Here is an 18426-nt window from a genome sequence, read left to right as displayed (position 1 = left end):
AATAACCTACTGAACCCAATATTTTTTTTTGATTTGTCTAAATTCCTTTTTATGCTCCACCAGGATCTGGAATTTTTCGACTGCTCTAAATTAACCGATGAAATGATTCATAAGTTGGGTCAGATCATACAGACACCAAGCTTTCAGCCAAGCTCTGTGCGAGATGCGAGCCGGGCTTGTGAGTCTTTGTGTCGCTGGGTGAGAGCGGTACACCAGTGTGCTTGCATACAGCGCCGCATGGCACCTCAAAATGCTAAAAAGTACAGTTTAGATGAGCTCATGGCTGAGAGTCGAGCAAGGTTGAGAGTTGCGAGGCTGCAGGAGGAATCAGAGCGGGAAAGATTAGAAGAATTGGAGATGAGGCTGGAGCTTAACAGACAAGACATGGTGCTGCTGAAGGCACAGCTTAGTACCTCAGAAGCTCAAGAAAGGGAGTCATGTGCGGCTCTCAAACTGGTTGAATGTCACATTAAAGATTGGACGTCAGCAGGAAAGGTAGCTAAAATTCTTGATGGGTAACAGAATTATTCAAGCAATTTGTGTGTGCAACCCATTATTTTTATGTATTACAGGAAGCAGAGTTGGCTAATTGCAGCATTCCAGGTGATGCCCTGCTTTTAGCGGCTGCCGTTACATACTTGGGTCCGTTCGGGCCTGATGTTCGACAGGAGCTGCTCCAAAAGTGGCACAAACTTTGTCTGACTGGTGAAATGAATACAGAACCGGAGGACCCACGTGCAACAATTTTCAATGATGCTCCACTCACTTGTGACCGCTGTGTGGCTATTCCCATCAGTAAGACATTTCAGCTTGCTTTAAATCGAATACTTGGGCTAGATCTGCATCAGGTCCATGGAGATTTCGCTGATCTGGTCCGAAGAGTTCTTCTCTGGGGGCACAGATTTGCTTGGTCTCAGCGCTGCCCTCTACTGGCAGGTCATCATAAAGATGAGGAACCCAGCTCTCAGACATTGTTTCCTGCTGGTCAGTATGACAATGTGTCTTTTCATATATCTTACACACTAAAAAAAAAAAAAAAAGAAGTTTCTAAACAGTACCAGAATAGGGTTCTTTGGCTTGTATACTAAATAAAGATTGTTTATTGGCATTGAAGGTTCCTCGAAAAACCTTTAACATCCATGGAACCTTTTGTGAACGGTTCTTTAGATTGTTAAAATATTCTTTCTTAAAAATATTCTCTTAAAAACTGATCACTGAAAGTTCTTTGCGGAACCCAAATGGTTCAGTGGCATCACTGCAAAAACCTGGAACCTTTATTTTTAAGAGTGTAACAATAGCTGAACTGGTTTTGGTGCTAAATAGAATCCATAAAGAAACATGTACAGGACCTTAATGCTGTTTTAATAGCCATTGTGAATGGACAGTATGTTTTTGTGACTGGGCATAAACCCAAATAATAATTAAAAAAAATTACCAATATGGATCATAAATTCAGTATCTCTGTCAATTACTTGCTTTGTGGCAAAGAGAAGCATCTTACATTTTACATCACTTACATGATCTGTATTAAAAAAAAAACACTGAAAAGTTATATTTTAAAAAGTTACAATTTATAGACATTTTAAAAAGAATATCAAGTACCTGTTGAGAGTGTGTTGACAGTCTGTGTAGTTGGATGGGTGAGCTCCAGAAAGTCAATAATGAATTGGATTTGAAAGGATTTTTTGACAGTTTGATTTTAAAAAATGTAAAATTTGGGAATAAAGAACCTTTAACTCTAAGACAATTAACCATTTTAGCATAAAATGGATCAGGATGATATGGTTCTAAATAGAACTTATGCTATGTGCAAAGAACCTTAAAAAACTTATTTTTAGAGTGCATTTAAAAAAATATCTTTCAGTTATGGTAAGATTTGTTTTTAGGTCAGTTTACAAGATGTGAAGAAAAAGCCCATGAGGAGGATAAATATGGACTTAAAGTTACTGCTGATGATCCACAGTTACTTGATAAACTAAATCATGGAGCAAAAGAAGGTCAGCAATCTGCAAAGTCTTGCTTTGATCTTCAGTTTCATTTTCAAATCTACACTGTGAATGGTTTAAGCTCACCCTTCTTTCATCCACCTCAGGTCTAAGAGTATTGGTGATGCATATTGAACGAGCAACATCAAACCTACAAATCCTTCAGACGTTTGTTACACCAGGAAGTTCCCCTGATCAGAGCCGCCTGGTTAAACCTGCTCATCCGGACTTTCGCCTCATTATGAGTACTTCCCTTCCGGTCAAAACGCTGATACATGGTGAGAGATTAAGGATGTGTTATGCAGTGATTCTGCAGGTTACTCATCATAGTATGATCCTTTTTTAAGTCTTTGAAGCAGGGGTTTACAAAAAAGTTTCCAACCAAGACCCCCAAATATGCTGATGATTATAGGATCCCCTTCCTAAAAAAAAAGTCATCTATATATTTTCATGTACCTCATCTATATTAAAATACATGTAATATATTATATTATATTTAGAGCTGTCAAACGATTAATCGCATCCAAAATAAAAGTTTTTGCTTACATAATATATATGTGTGTATATTTATTATGTATATATAAATAAAAACACATGCATGTATATGTTTAAGAAAAATATGATGTTTATATATTAAATATATTTATATATAATATAAAATATAAATGTGTATACATGTAAATATTTTCAAAATATATACTGTATGTGTGTGTATTTTATATAAATAATAAATATACACAGTACACATACATATTATGTAAACAACTTTTACATTATTATTTTACATAACTTATTATATTATATTTTAAGATAATATTTTAATGTTTTTTTTTCCAGAATAGAACTGTTTTATATAGTTATTATACTAAACTTATTTAAATATTAAGAGGATATTTACTTGAAATAGTTTTTAACACTGTAAACCTGAAGAACAACATATTTAGTTCAATTCAGATTTTTTTTATATAGTGCTTTTCACAATAAATATAGTTCAAAAAGCAGTTCTACAGAGAATATTGCCTTTCAACCCCCACTGAGCATGATAAAGGCAACTGTGGTTAGGAGAAACTTTGTAGAAAAGAACAACGCAAATACAAGACATTCCCAAATGCCTTTCTAGAAAAACAAAAACACTTGTTTGTTGTAAAGACTGTCAACAGAAAACATTTTAACTAATCTCACGAAAATTTATTTATCATGTATCTTAATTAATTTTTTTCCCTCACACATTTTCATGGACTCTAGTTTGAATAGCTATAAGATGTTGCCTTATGTTTTTTTTCTCTACGTTTTCTGCTAGAAATTCACACTTCATTCCTGGAGGAGGTTCAAATGATTGATCTTTCTCCAAGCACATCTGAAGTTCAAGACCTTTTTTTGACAGAACTGATGCAGACTGAGTGTTCAGCTCTGTGGACTCTAAATCGCCAAATTCAGACAAAAAAACAGACACTTCAGTATAAACTTTTTCAAAACGAGGTTGGCTGCTGAAGAAGTTTAGATCTTTTTTTGGAAAGCTAAGCTTTATGAAATATTCCTAAAAGCACATGTCCTAATGTCCATTTTATTATGATTGCAGGTTTCCTTGATGGACTATGTCATACATGCATCCACAGCACTTCTCCAGGACCCTGAGTTCCTGCCACACGTGTGTACATGTCAGAGTGTCTCTCTTGAACTTGAGACTGAAATCAAGGATCTAGCCCAAGAGATAGATCAGCACAAAGCCCTGATGGCTGATTTTTATCGAATAGCAGAGCTCACCACAGCCCTTTACAACGCTCTGCAGGACATAGCCCGACTTTCCCCATGTTATCGTTTCACTCTTCACGGTTTCCTGCTCACTTTACGGTCAGCTTTAGCCCTGCAGAGCCCAGACATGAGCTTTCATAGAGAAATGGAGCCTACAGAGATTACCTACAGGATTGTGTCTCATGTCTTTTCTCAGTATAAACCTCGCTTGTTCAAGAGCCATTCGGCTTTATTCAGATTATTGGTATCTGTTGCTGTTATTGTGCACAATGAGGGATGCCCTGAGGTAGAACGAGTTACTTTCCTCAGAGGATTAAGCAACTTGAAGTCTTCAGAGCATTTTTTATCTCCATCCACACAGTCTGTCCCCAAGCTGCCAAGTTGGATTCAAACTTACTCTCGAGATGATATTTATCTATTAGAGAGGATTGAACCCTTCTGGGGCCTTGTATCATCTCTGGTGAATTCGTCCAAGCTATGGCGGGAATATCTACGCTTTCCTTCGTCCACAGTGATTGGACCGGTCCCTTGTCAATCTCACTCTCATTTGTCCACAATGCAGCGGGCTGTTCTCTGGAAGACGCTGTGTCCTCATTGGCTAGCAGCGGTGGAAGAGGATCTTACAGCCTGCGCACAGGGACATTTGCTGCATTCATATCCTGGAGACCCTCTTATGAGCTCTGCAGAAATAATCTCCAGCCTTTTGTCCAAAAATCAAGGTCCTGTTGTTGTATGTTTACCAGAGAAAAATGAAGAAGTGCCAGTAAGCATTCACCCTCTCCACTTGATTAAACAAGTTGCACAGTGCCAAGCGGACAGCAAAGGGGTAAGTTACTGGAACAGGAGTGTTGTTATTGATACCTAAAACAACTAAAATATGTTTTTGTAAAATAAAATGAATGTGAAACGAAATAATATACAAGTGTTCAAATGAAATCTTAAACGTTAGTTTTGAAATTTTAGCAACTAGCTAAAATAAAATAAAGTGCTAAAATTACTAAAACTGAAATAAAAATAAAGCAAAATTGAAATATAAAAAACCCAAACTGATAAAAATTACATAAAATGAATAAAACGTAAACATACACTAAAGTGAAAATGAAAACAGAAAATATAAAATGGTAAGTTACTAACACAGCAGTGTTGTTTTTGATGGCTAAATATTGTTGTTAATTAAAGATTAATATGAAAACATGAAATAAAGATGAATATGAAATTAAATGAATGATAAATATTCAATGAAAACTTAAGTAAAAATTAGAAATGTTGTATTGGTAACTAACCAAGTGCTAAAACTAAAATGTAATTAAAAATAAATTAAAACTAAATAGAAATATAATATATGGTGTTCTTGCGTTGAGCAGACGGTCTAGCCAGGGTTGTTAACTAAAACAGAAACTAAAATTAAAAACAAAAACATTTTCATTACTTGAAATAAACATTTACTGAAATAAAATTAAATATAAAAAACTTTTATATTTCACCTTGTTGCCAAGGCAACATTCCTCATTTTAATTTTCTGTAATTTGATGTACTAAAATAACTAAACCCAAAACTGGAGTACAAATTAATAAAAATGATATTAAAAGATATAAAACAAAAACTACGAAAAATTACAAAAACAAAAGTACCTGAACTAAAATGAAAATGTAAAATATAAATATGAAAACTAATTCAAAATATTAGATTGATAAAAGCTATTTTTTAAAAGCATGCAGCTCATATTGTTAAGCTCAAAGTACTTAATTTTTGATGCGAATAGTAGCGTATGCATACAGCAAGTACATAAACTCCATATATAACCATATAAAACCATGGTTCCCTTCCTGATTTAATGGTTTTGGCTCATGACTGGAAATCAGAAGGTTGCTGTTTCGGTTCCTTTGAGGAGCCATCATTGTGCCCTTGAGCAAGATACTTACTCCCAGGTTGCTTCAGGGGGACTGTTATTGTAATAAGGTCATGGCACTGTTCATGGCACAACATATTTAACTGGCCTGGTTATGTGGAAGTAAATAAAATCGAATTCTAAAAGTCAGAGCTTTGGCCTAGTGGTTAACACACAGGTGTTCTGCACTGCTCAGTCCAACTTGTGACATTTTCCCTCCTCTCCTCATCATTTCCTGACCTTTCTCTCTCTCTATCCATCAAAAGTGGTATACGGGTCTAAAATAAAATGTAAAAATTTTTTTTTTTTTTTCTTTTTTTTTTTTAAGTAGGTTAACATGGTCATAATAGGCTATGCTATAATGCTAGGGGTGATCATTACTTTCATCATAAAAGAATAATTTTATTATGAAATATAACTGTACTTTTAAATGATGTAGCAGCCTGTCATTATTGTCAACAGGTGAAGCTGAGTGTTATTTCTTTCGGATCTGGTTGTCATCAAGATGCTGTTCTCTCGGCATTAGACAGCGCTGTCCAGAATGGCCACTGGTTAGTCCTGAACAACTGTCATCTGCTGGACTGCTGGGATGTCAGCGTTGTGAACAAGTTAACACAAGTAGTGTACAGCACTACAAAAGGTGACTCTAATAACCATGCAAGCTACACCTACAAGACTTCATTATCTCATTCTAAACCACCTGGGTGTTTGACAGATTTGGAGACAGATGGCCAGCTTCTAAATACTGGAAGTACAGGAAGATTTGTGCATCCCCTGTTTAGACTGTGGCTCATAACCAAAGGTGACAGACTTCACTCTGTCCCAGGTAGGCAATTTTCTGCTCATTACACATCATGATGGGTGAAACATCTGGATTACGGTATAATGAATACTGTCAACGCGAACCGTATTTATTTCCTTAATGCATGTTTTGTGCATTTAGACTTATTGTGAATGATTAGTGAAAGTTATTTCAAAAAATATATTAAAAAAATATCATTTGTTTCTGCAATATTTCTCCTATAACCAAATATCTTTTTAAAGTGCCCCTATTATGAATTTTTGAAAATGACCTTTCATCCAGTGTGTAACACAGCTCTAAGTGAATGAAAACATCCTGCAAAGTTTTAAATCTGAAAGTGCACCGTGTTATTGTCTCTCAAAAGAAAGAGTCGACTCTGAATTATTGAAATCAATCATTGCCCACCCACTATTTGCTGCTTTTGGGGTGTTAAAAATAGCCGTTTCCTCGGTAACGGCTGTACACAGATCAGCACTGCTCACAATCACAAACACTGCTTTAAATGAAATCGACCAATCGGACCAATCACCGCAGATTAGCGTCACGCAAAGGAGGGGTTTGGAAAAATTAATCGTTGAGCGAATTGTTTGGGAGTCGTTGAGCAAATAAGGTCAAAATAAATGCATATTATAAGAAAATGAACGTGTTTTTTGACCTTGCATACATGTCAACCTGTTGTTGGGGACTCCCAAAACTCCCACTGTTTAGGCTGTTGTTGTATGTAATGTAGCCTTTCTAAGATATTTTTAATAGCTAACACAGTTATTTAATGCTAATATCCTAATATGTTAAAACCACAAACTGAAAAAATTTTATTTTACCTTTATAGACCTCACTTCAGCTTCCCAGAATATTGCCAGTCTGTAAATGAGAGAAATCACTGTAATATAATATAGAAGTTTTTTTTGTTGTTTTTTTTAAAGAAATTAAGGACATTTTAAATTGATCAAAAGAGACAGTAAAGACATTTATAATATTCCGAAAGATTTCTATTTAAAATAAATGCTGTTTCTATTCATAAAATTACCCTAAAAAATAAAATAATAAGAATTATTATTGCTGATAATAGTAATGTTTCTTGCGCAGCAAATCAGCATATTAGAATGATTTCTGAAGGATCATGTGACACTGTAAACTGCTAACGATGCTTAAAAATCAGCTTTGCATCACGGGAATAAAATACTTTTTTTGCTAATTATTTGTTTATTGATTTTAATATACATGAGAGAGTCATAAAACAGAAATAACAATAGAAACATTCAGTAACAGGTCAAATACAGTAAAATAATAAGAGCAGCAGTATTTAAATATAATAAACTGATGGAAAATACAGTACAGATGCACTGAAGAAAGAAAAACTAAAGATAAAAATAATGATAATAATTTTTAAAAATAAATCACATTAATATCAAGCTGTAGTTTTAAATATGATCATACATTTTGTTACGTATATCTAATTTGGCCAAAAGGTCAGAGGTCTATGAGGCATCCATATTCTTTGAAAAGCATCGCCCTTGTTTCTTAAGTTGTAGGTGTACTGTTCTAATCGTAATGTTTCATTGAAACGTTGTTTAAACAGTTCAAATGTTGGAGGTCTTGGTTGATTCCAGTTGACCAAAATGCTTTTTTTTTTTTTGCTAAGTATGATATTAAGCCTCCTTACAGATATAGAGTCAAGTGTCCTGTTTAAATTTATAGTTCTGTTCAGCTATTTTGTTACAAGAAAATGAAGTGAAAATATTCTGAAATATAGTCCCCCACTGTTCTTCACTGAAGTTACACCCTCGATCCCTTTGCCACACATTTTTAAGTGAGACCAGGGAAGAATTATGATAGTCTAGGAATAAAATACATTTTAAAATATATTACAATACAAAACAGTTATTTTAAATTGTAATAATATTTCACAATATTACACATTTTATTGCATTTTTAATCAAATAAATGCAGCCTTGGTGAGCAAAAGAGACTTCTTTCAAAAACATTTTAAAGGGGACATCGGGTGCCCATTTTCGACAAGTTGCTATGATTCATTAGGGCTCCATTTTTACCTTGTCAAAAACAGCTCTTCATCCGATGTTCCCTTTAAACCTTACCGACCCCAGACATTTGAATGTTTGTAAATGTAACAAGAGCAGGTCTAAATAAAAAAAATAAATAAATAAATCTTGTGTTCCTTTTAAGAGAAAGTAAATCAGTTAATTCTGTATGCAGCATACAAATGCTCTCTGATGTGTATAATCTATCATCTGATACAGTGGCTGTTAGGATTGGAGCCCTGCACTTGGTGTGTGATTCCTCCTGGGACCTAAGGGATGAATTGTGGTCCTCAGTAAAACAGACACTCCCCTTCTCCTCTCATGAATACACTGTGAACACTCACTGTGCCGTCCTGCACTCTGTCCTGCTGCAGAGACAAACATTCAAACACCTGTGCCAAGGGCGGCTTTACCATTGGTGAGGATTTCGACAGATATCAGTGCGAGAAAGTTATAAAACATTCTAAATCAAACTTTTTTCCATTTATAGGACTCAGGAAGATCTACTTGCTCTGATTGATGCACATGACCGCATAACCAAACACTGTAGTGACCCCACTGGAGCATTGGAGTACATAGCAGGTACTGCTGGGACATGAAATGCTTTTAAATTAATCGGCCTGGTTCAATACGAACTTGTTAATGATGCTGGTTGATCTGTTCTCTCCACAGGTCACCTGGTTTATGGGAGCCACGTGTCAGACCATGCTGATCTAGCAGCTGTGCAGAGTTTGATCAGGGCTTCTCTAAGAGATCCATCTACATTATGGGGGCGTGGCCAACACATTCTCTCAGATATCATTAACTTTACAGGAAGATTTGGTATGCAAACACTCTATCACTTAAATTTCCATAATAAGCTATATAGCAGAGGTTCTCAACCAGAAGACCTGGGACCCAGCAATTAGTAATTAAAAAAAAAAAAAAAAAGACAAAACAAGCTTTAAAATAAATTCAATTATTATTATTTAAGAACCAGCATTCCCATGATTTTAGAAACCTGGATTTATGTGGTAGCTAAAGTTTATTATTTCTAGACACGGAAAAGTCATGTAAATAAATACACTCTTAAACAGCCCATGCTAATTAGATTTAACTAAAACTAAAACCATAAAAAAAAAATTATAATTTTTGTTACTTGAAATAAAATAAATGTTAACTGAAATAACATAATATATAAAACTATAAAAAATACAAAAAGCTTTAACTTATTTTATTTCAGCTACTTAAGACAACATTTCTCATATCTCATTCTCATATATATATATATATATATATATATATATATATATATGGATATGAATATTTCTAGTTATGGCAAGCTCTAAAATATTTTGTTGGGTGGAAATTAAAAAAAAAAAAAAAAAAAATTCTCCTTAATCCTAGTCCATAAATAATTGGGACTCATATACATTCATTGGGTAAAAGCGGTTAAAATTCATACAGTAAGTATTTAAAACATTGTATTATTTTAAATTATAATTATTTTAGTTACTTGTTTTTATCTATGGATGCTTCTAGTTTAAAATCAAAACTTTGTTATTACGGCAGACATACCAGAGGAACCTATTACATATTAGCCTTTATAGTGGGCCTTAAAGTCAAAAATGTTGTGAACATATAAGTATATATAAATATATATATATATAAGAAATTACTTTGTACTTAGATGTTTCCCTTAACTGTCACATACTCATATTTTTGCAGAAGCTGGGGGCCAGTTGAAAGACTTGAGATGTCGTATTCAGTGCATTACTTGCAGTACAGACCCATTCATTCTGGGCTTTAGTCCAGGTATGGCAAGTGAACTGGTGAAACTAAAAAGTCATACACTCAACATTCTTCTGCATCAATCACAGAATATCTTTTCTGATGTCAGAGGAGACACCAGTCTTTTCATGCAAGCTCAAGAATGTCCAGACTATAGGACGGCTTGGGAAAGGCTGCTAGCTTTACAAGACAAGTTGAGGAAAATGGACATTGGCATGGGAATGGAATCTGCTTCTCTTGGTCCGTTGCATGGTTTCTTCCAGGCAGAGCGGGAGTGTCTGGATGCGCTGGTGTCTTCTCTCCTTTTAGACAGTTTTCAGCCAGTTAAATATAACATGACAAGCTCCACTGCTGCGTATCTAACATCATCAGCTCTCTCACGTCTGGAGACTCAAGCAGACCAGCTCAGGTCATACCTGTGGGAGGAGTCGTCCAGTATTACACCTCGTGTTTATCGACTGGCTGCCTTTCTCAATCCCAGAGGCTTTCTGGCAGCGTTGATCAGACATGCAGCCCACATCCAACACAAGGATATCAGTCTTTATGGATTGAATTTCAAGGTAAATCTCAGTTTTGGACAGATACACCAGAGAAATATTATTTGTTTGCTTGTTTGTCAACGAATCCTTATCCGACTGGAGAAGTCATATAAATTCATTTGGTAAATATTTAGCTCTTTACATTTCTAGAAATCTGAAATATATTATTCTTACTATTTGGATTTTAATGTAAATTTCAGTTTTTTTAACCCCTTAACTGTCACTCACAGTTTTGAACATAGACATTATAGTACACTATCCAAACTTAAATTCTTATAATTCATGAATGAAAACATTTTGTAACATGATTTTAATGTACCATTTCCATGGTAATGCAATGTCTGATTTTAAAATGGGTTTCAAAGGATGAATTTTGGGATTTTAAGTTTTTAAATGATATATAATTTCTTATGATTTCTAATACGTGATAGAGAGAAGGCAACTAAGAAGACTTTCTGTGACAAAGGTCAGAACTCCTGTTATGATGTAGATTTTTCCAACCTTTCCAACGATATATAGTTTCTCATGATTAGATTAGGATTTAATTGTAAAATAGTGAAGTAAATTTAGGCGTCCCACAGAGGGGACGGTGACAGTTAAGAGGTTAAACTGACAGCAGAATGTCTGGACTTCATCGCAGCTTTCATTGGCCAAGGACCGACCAAAGGGCCGTCTGACAGACATATAAAGCAACCATTCACAGTTAGTTTTCTTCAGCGCCATGTTTAGGGGCATGAAAATGTAAAGTCGATATCCCTACAATAATAGACCGCCATGCAACCAATAAATCATTTATTCAAAAATATCATGCTAGTTTACTGCAACAATGGCTCAGAGTCTATTCTGTAAACTTCACATATTTTTGAAAATCCAGCGTTTTGTTAATGCTGATTAGCGATTATTGTCACAGTTGTAAACACAACGGCTTTCTTCTTCCATGAGTGGGTTTGGTGTTTCAGTAGCTTTGTTTCCAGGTGGACTTTGTTCTCAGAATGCAACAAACACATACGTCTCCCAAAAATCCTGTAGAATTCAACCAATCAGATAATGACGTTGAAACTTCTGAAATGGTTCCCATTTTGGATGCCTTATACAGCAAACGTTCAGGCAACGATACATAGGCATGATACTATGTAATATTTTATCCAACATATAGTTCTCACTTTTACTTGTAATGCATGAGTTACCCTGCTTGTTTCTCATTTTGTTACTCAGGTGCTTCATGATACGGTATCAGCCACTTCTCCACCCAAAAGTGGTGTTTGTCTGTCTGGACTGGAGCTGCAGGGGGCGCTGTGGGATCCAGGATCTGGAGTTCTTAAAGACGATGAGTCCCCCAAACCTTCCCCTTTTCCACCCCTCTGGGTCAGTGCTGAAGAGAATAGAGGTGACAGGATCTGTTCCTCTGAAAGCTCGCACTGTAATTCCTCATCCCAGCTTCTGTACTACTGCCCCCTGTATGTAGACAATCACACTGCAGATGGAGGTCAGGATCTGTCCGATAACAATATTATCATCCATGTTCCACTTGCATCAAGGTTAGATCCAATGCTCTGCGCTATGAGGCGTATTAGGTTAACTAGTACTCTCTTACAATAAACCCTTTGAGGAGAACATCTGCTTATATTATAGCATTATTACAAAATATTTATGTTGCAGATTTATCTTTCTATAGAGAAAACTGGGAAATATTGTTCAGATTATCATACATTTTTGTGGCATTACAGTACTTCTACACTTTGACCCTTTTTTCTAATTTTTAGCTTTTTAGCATGTGAAATTAACCAAAAAAAAATAAAGCAATTTTTAAAACACCCCATGAGAAATTAACAATAAAAAAAATTTAAAAAAATGTGTTGGCTTAAACTAAGGTTGCTGACTTTTGGATATGTACGTAGAGTTTAGTTCAAGATTTTGACATTTGTTTTCATAACAGCCTCTGGATCAGCTTCCTCCTACCTCAACACCTTACAGATCTGTGTGGGTGAAGCTCACGAAGCCTGTCAAAAACATGTCTTTGTGATGTTTCACCCCACAATCAATAGACAACAGTAAGAAGTGATGTTTTACGGCTGCTGCAGTATATCTCTCATAACTCATTTATGCTTGTACACATTCAAACCTGGTCAGATGCCTTTGGCTATTGCGGGTCTTGTGTCCAGGTGGGATTTTTGAATGTTATTTGATAATGTCAGCTAATAACAACTGGAAATGTTTTGTGACGCTTCATCCACACCACCAGGTGTCAGTATAAGTCTAAGATGACCATATTGGCCATTGCAGCATAAATATTACTGAGTGAGTGCACCCAAAGTCTCTTTCAAGTAAAGTTTTTTCACTCGACGGCGATATTTGCAACGCCTCCAGACAGCTATTTCAGGCATCCAAGACCAAGTCCCATCTAAATCAATGGGGGGATCCTGAAATCTAAAATACTGCTTGCAGAACTCAAAATTAAATTACACATTTCAAATCAGCAGAAAAATCTGAAATGAACTGCCCCATAAATGTAGTTCCTTATGCTCAAATATCATTATAAAACTTTTTTAAATTATTATTATTATTTTTTATCTAGACCAGTCAATGTGCATGTGCAGTCATGAGCGCGAGTCTCTGGTTTCTGTGGGAGCTTCTAACAGCTGCTGCAGTGATGCAATGACTTTACTAATCAGCGACTGGCTCTTTCATTTAGAAGGTGGGACATATTCCACCATATTGCGCGTTGCAGTTTCTCCCATTCATAAGTAATAGGAGTAACCCATTTTTGTAAATCTATAGTCTTTGGTGCACCTTTAATGCTTTGCATTGACAAGCCATATAACAACAGCGAGTCTCATTCACTAACTGAAGTCAGTCGCAACTTCCGGTTCATGTGGACTTAAAAGGCACACTTCATTTGATAAATCCATAACTTTGAGAGAACCTTGCCAGACCGTTAGCCAAACTTCTGACAATGTCATCTATTAGCTGGGAAACTAGGAAAGGTTATATTCCAAATCTCAGTTTTCAAAATCTGTCCGTTTTATAGCGAAATACAAACAATATGTAGGCTATATTGCAATAATGTGTTTGTTAAGCGGCATATGAGTCAATCATCTTTCCGATTACAATAACGAACGACGAGACATTTTCATTATAAATTAGGCTAAACTTTTTTTTTTATGCCTTATGATGTTCCTTCAATTTATATCTTGCTATAAACTTGAAATAAAGAGCAAAAAAACATTTATAATTTGTATTTCATTATAAAACTGGCAGAATTTGAAGGCTGAACTGTGTGTAAAAGCAACAAAGCACAAAATTGTTGTGATTACTGGTTGGCTGGTACACTACAAATAATGAATGGAAGACATTAAATAGTATGTCCTCATTTACAGTATACCATGAATAAAACAGTTTGTGAATAGTCACTTAACGTTTACAGCAGAAAAGACAACAATATAACGCATGTTAACAAATTTGAGTCCACTTCAACCTTTAGAACGTTTTATTGCTGTTTAATTAAACAGGCTGTGAGGAATGAAAGTTTGGGACGTTTTTGCGGAGTAGGTGGTGGAATTTTCACAATAATTTAATGAATTTATTCACATAAATACAGCGATCTGTCACGCCACATTAAAGATCTTGAAAATCACATTATTGTAAGACAAATAATTTGTGTTTCGTTATAAAACTGATTTTGAAAGCTGAGACTTTGTTTTATATTAAAAGCACTAAAAGCACAAAGCTTAAGCTATTGCTATTTTGTGGCTGGCGCACTACAAATAATAAATGCAATGGAATACATTAAATATTATTTCCAAGCATACTGTCCCCACGAGTATGACACATGGTATGATTTCTGCTAATAATCCCACATTAGCTATATTTGTAGTGTATTAAAAAAGGGTTAAATAAGAGAGCTACAGCGCCCCCCAAAGGAATGTCGATTGAGTGTGTGAGTTTATGTTAAGATAAACAGTTGTTCCTGTTCAGTCTGTTAATAAATATCATATTCTTGATATTAAGCTGTTCCCGCGAGTCCTTAAAATTGACATCCCAGTAAGATGATGCGGTCGCTTGGACGCAACAATATTCAAATCAATTCCGGAGGTCTGGCAACTTCTCCCGGTGCTCTCAACGCGGGCAATTTGCATGCGTGATATAGGCTATATACTCTCAAAATATTATAACTTTAATTTCTACGATTTAAATGATCGAAACATTTCAACTTTATTCTCGAAACATTTTTATTTTATTCTCGTAATATTTCGACTTTAATCTCGTAATCTTAGATTTATTTATTTTTTAACGAGGCACTAAAACGCCGTCGTACCTGTGCATATAAATCATAGTCTGTAAAAAAAACGGTTTCTGAAGACAATTTTTGAAGCTCAAAGTGCGCAGAGATGGCCGTCGCCATCTTGGCTGTGCATCACTCCCGGATAATGGAAAATGGGCAAAAAGGTGGGACATGGGTGGAGCTGGTTGCTGAAGCCACGCTCGCCTAGCGCGACGGTGGTGACTGCAGCGGCAATCCACCTGTCACTCAAGTGGCCTCGTCCTTAATTATGCAGAACTTTAAGGCTTAATATAATTTAAACGGATGAGTTATAAAAAAATTCACCCCCCTCACAGTTGTCATGAAGGGCAAAATTAGCGACATAGACCAAAACCACTTTTTGTACCAGGCTGTAAACATTTTTTTTTCTGCTGTAATGTTGGGCATTTTAATATGAGGAGTCTATGGGACTGACTCCCTTTTGGAGCCAGTCTCTAGCGGCCAGTCGATGAATTGCAGTTTAAGTCACGTCTGTGTTGGTTTCAAGAGAGAGACCGGAAGGTTGCCGCTTGATATAAATCTAGTTTGAGCGACGAATGGATCTCAAACGTAGTTCAGGCAGACCACGGCATGACTGCAGCATCAGCTGACACTCAGCTGATCGTAACTCTCCCACTACAATTAATAAGATCATCCGTTCTCACACTTGCCATAGTCTGTCGCACAGACATGTGCTTACCCTCCTCCATCCCCAACTCCTCCTTATGCAGATACATGATCACTTAACTGCTCGCCCATGGAGATATATCATCTATCCAGCTGATGTTGCTCAAATTGTCCAATATTATCAACAGTACTGTGTTACTCTACTTGGTATATATAATTGTGCATATTAAAATATCTGGCAATTGTTAAGGCTTCAGGAGTGTTCAAACCTCAGTGAGGTTTGCCTGTGGATAGCTCAGAATCTGAGCCCTTCAGAGCGAAGCCTGCCGCCAAATATAAATTTCAGGACCTCTACAATATTCTGACTCAAACAGAGTGGTCCTGACTGAAATAGGAATAATCCATTTAATTTTTAATGTGCGTTTATTAGAACGAGACTCAGTGACGAACTTATAAAGCTCAAGCTGCCTTTTCCTACTCATTAAACTGGCTCAGATGCCTGCAGGAGCAGAACAACACTAGAGACTCCATGAATACTCAACTCCTCCAGGTCGCTCAGGTGGAGAGATGCGTCCTGTTGCTCACTGAGTCCCCTGAGCAGATGGAATGGAAGGTAGACTTTCACCTCCTTCATTACACCTCTCCTCTTTTTTCCCTTCTCTTTATCACTACTCTCTCATTATTTCTTCCAGTTCCTCTTCAGTCTGCTGTTCCTTTTCACACTATAGAATGAGTTATTCTGGCTCTTCTCTCTCCTTTGGGATTCTGCTGTGTTTGCAAGCTGAATGCTCAGGAGCAGAAGACGACTGAATTCGAAATGATCGCAGTCTTACCAGTGAATGGGAGAAAATAATGAACCACTGCCCTCTTTTTTCACACTGACCTAGTGCATTGTCCTTCTGCAGACACACAGTCTCATGGGCTCTCGTTTTTTTGCATGCTGAAAAATGATCACTGCCCTTGTGTGATAATCAAAGCATTTCTGGCTTCCAGAATAACAAATATTAGACTGTTATGTGTTATTAGATAGTCTCTATGTTAAGCTTATTATGGAGACGATCACCAACTTAAAGAAAAAACTGATGGCATGTATTTAACATTTTCAGTTTTATTTAAGATGTTGTTAAAAGTAACAAAATTGACGAGAGAGTGTAAAGAAATCCACCTTCCAAAGCATGTCCTTACAAAATTACACTTAGTAAAAATGTAGATTTTAGACCTTTTCGAAATTTTATTGTCACAGTGAATGAGAGAAATGACCATAGGTCATTCAAAACAGCAAGCCTCCGGGGTTTTAAAACAAAAGCAAAGGAACCATTATTCGCTCTGTCTTGTGTGTTGTTGGTGCCCCGAACCACTTGGTTTTTATCAGCGGTTTGGACTCTCATTCTGACGGCACCCATTCGCTGCAGAGGTTCCGTTGGTGAACAAGTGATGTTATGCTACATTTCTCCAAATCTGTTCTGATGAGCAAATAAACTCATATACATCTTGGATGGTCTGAGGCTGAGTAAATTTTCCTTTTTAGGTAAACTGTTCCTTTAACTAGAAAAACCAACAGTAACCGCTGAAACCGGTTGACCAGGGTAAAAGTCAGAAACCAGTACACCAGCATCCAAAACATGACGCTGGTGATTTCCCTTTTAAAATGATGGATTATCCAGTCCATCCCCGGTAACAGGTAGTGATCTCCTAGAATCAGATCTGAGACATCATTTAGAAAATGCATGAATGTATTTATAAGTAACAACATTACTCAGTTTTCTCAAAATCTAAACATACTAATAGTTATTATTAAAGAAATATATACCAAATATATGTGGCTTTTTCTGCAGATCATTTATATTTGGCCGGTGGACATTTAAGTATTTATAAACCAAAGCAGGATGAACTGCCTATGCATATTGGTATTGCTTTAATTCATCCAACCAACTTTCTTCTCCAAAGCTTCTTTGGAACAGTATATAATCTTTATGTATATTATATGAAGCTATATATATGAAATTGAGTCTCTGGTATGTTACATTTAAAAATTCATGGGTATTGAACATTTGAATCAGAAATGATGAAGAATGTTATTGAATCAGTCAAATATTTATTTACAAAGACATACCCAAGTGGCAGCCTAACTCAGTTGTTTGACAGCTTTCATTATGGTGTGGATGGTGAAATCCAATATCGGTGCTGCAGGTGTGTGATGCTCTTGAAGAGGACGACAGCATTGGTTCATTCTGACAGCCTGAGCTTTCCATCTGCCCTGAGGCACTGATTTAACTCAACCTGTGACCTCTCCTCTTGTAGGTCAACTCATCCACCACCTGAGAGGAGAGAGGGGTATTAGAGCAGATTTTCCTTGACAGGTATTTCTGTATTGCTCAGGAAGGTAACGGAACATGTCTTACTAAACCTTTCATTGGGAGATGTCAGCATTCAATGGCACAATCCTTAAATCCATCACAAAATATTTGAAAGACAGACTTGAAACACACATCTCATGTGGATTTCATTTCCTGTAACTGGACTCATTTCTTGTCTTTTGAAGACGTTTCATCACTCGTCCATATGGCTTTTCAGTGGACATCTTAACATTCAGTTACTAAATCATCTGACATTTATTAATGCTAATTTTCACATTTTAAACAGGCATCCTTCCTGTTATAAATAGCCCCTAAAAATTAATTTAGTTAAATAATTGTGCAAAATTTGACATACGAATTTTTGTGA

General features: G+C 36.1%; 1 protein-coding gene across 6 annotated transcripts in view; it reads left to right on the top strand.

Moving 5' to 3' along the window:
* The window catches only part of LOC131549147 (dynein heavy chain domain-containing protein 1), a 35129-nt gene extending 17513 nt beyond the window's left edge, over positions 1 to 17616 (top strand). Inside the window, exons 31-43 of one of the 6 annotated variants that reach the window (XM_058790998.1) lie at positions 64 to 495; positions 573 to 984; positions 1887 to 1997; positions 2093 to 2263; positions 3286 to 3464; positions 3565 to 4563; positions 6088 to 6265; positions 6341 to 6451; positions 8686 to 8884; positions 8957 to 9048; positions 9139 to 9288; positions 10174 to 10796; positions 11991 to 17616. In XM_058790998.1, the coding sequence (XP_058646981.1) occupies positions 64 to 495; positions 573 to 984; positions 1887 to 1997; positions 2093 to 2263; positions 3286 to 3464; positions 3565 to 4563; positions 6088 to 6265; positions 6341 to 6451; positions 8686 to 8884; positions 8957 to 9048; positions 9139 to 9288; positions 10174 to 10796; positions 11991 to 12374 (4041 nt within the window). In that variant the 3' untranslated portion in view covers positions 12375 to 17616. Of the gene's footprint in view, positions 1 to 63; positions 496 to 572; positions 985 to 1886; positions 1998 to 2092; positions 2264 to 3285; positions 3465 to 3564; positions 4564 to 6087; positions 6266 to 6340; positions 6452 to 8685; positions 8885 to 8956; positions 9049 to 9138; positions 9289 to 10173; positions 10797 to 11990 lie in introns of those variants that run through there. The other 5 variants (XM_058790997.1, XM_058790996.1, XM_058791000.1 and 2 more) reach the window with 5 other exon arrangements.
* The last annotated feature ends 810 nt before the right edge of the window (positions 17617 to 18426 follow it).

This window comes from Onychostoma macrolepis, chromosome 11, assembly GCF_012432095.1.
Source record: "Onychostoma macrolepis isolate SWU-2019 chromosome 11, ASM1243209v1, whole genome shotgun sequence".
NCBI lineage: Eukaryota > Metazoa > Chordata > Actinopteri > Cypriniformes > Cyprinidae > Onychostoma > Onychostoma macrolepis.
This window is presented reverse-complemented; position numbering and strand designations above follow the sequence as displayed.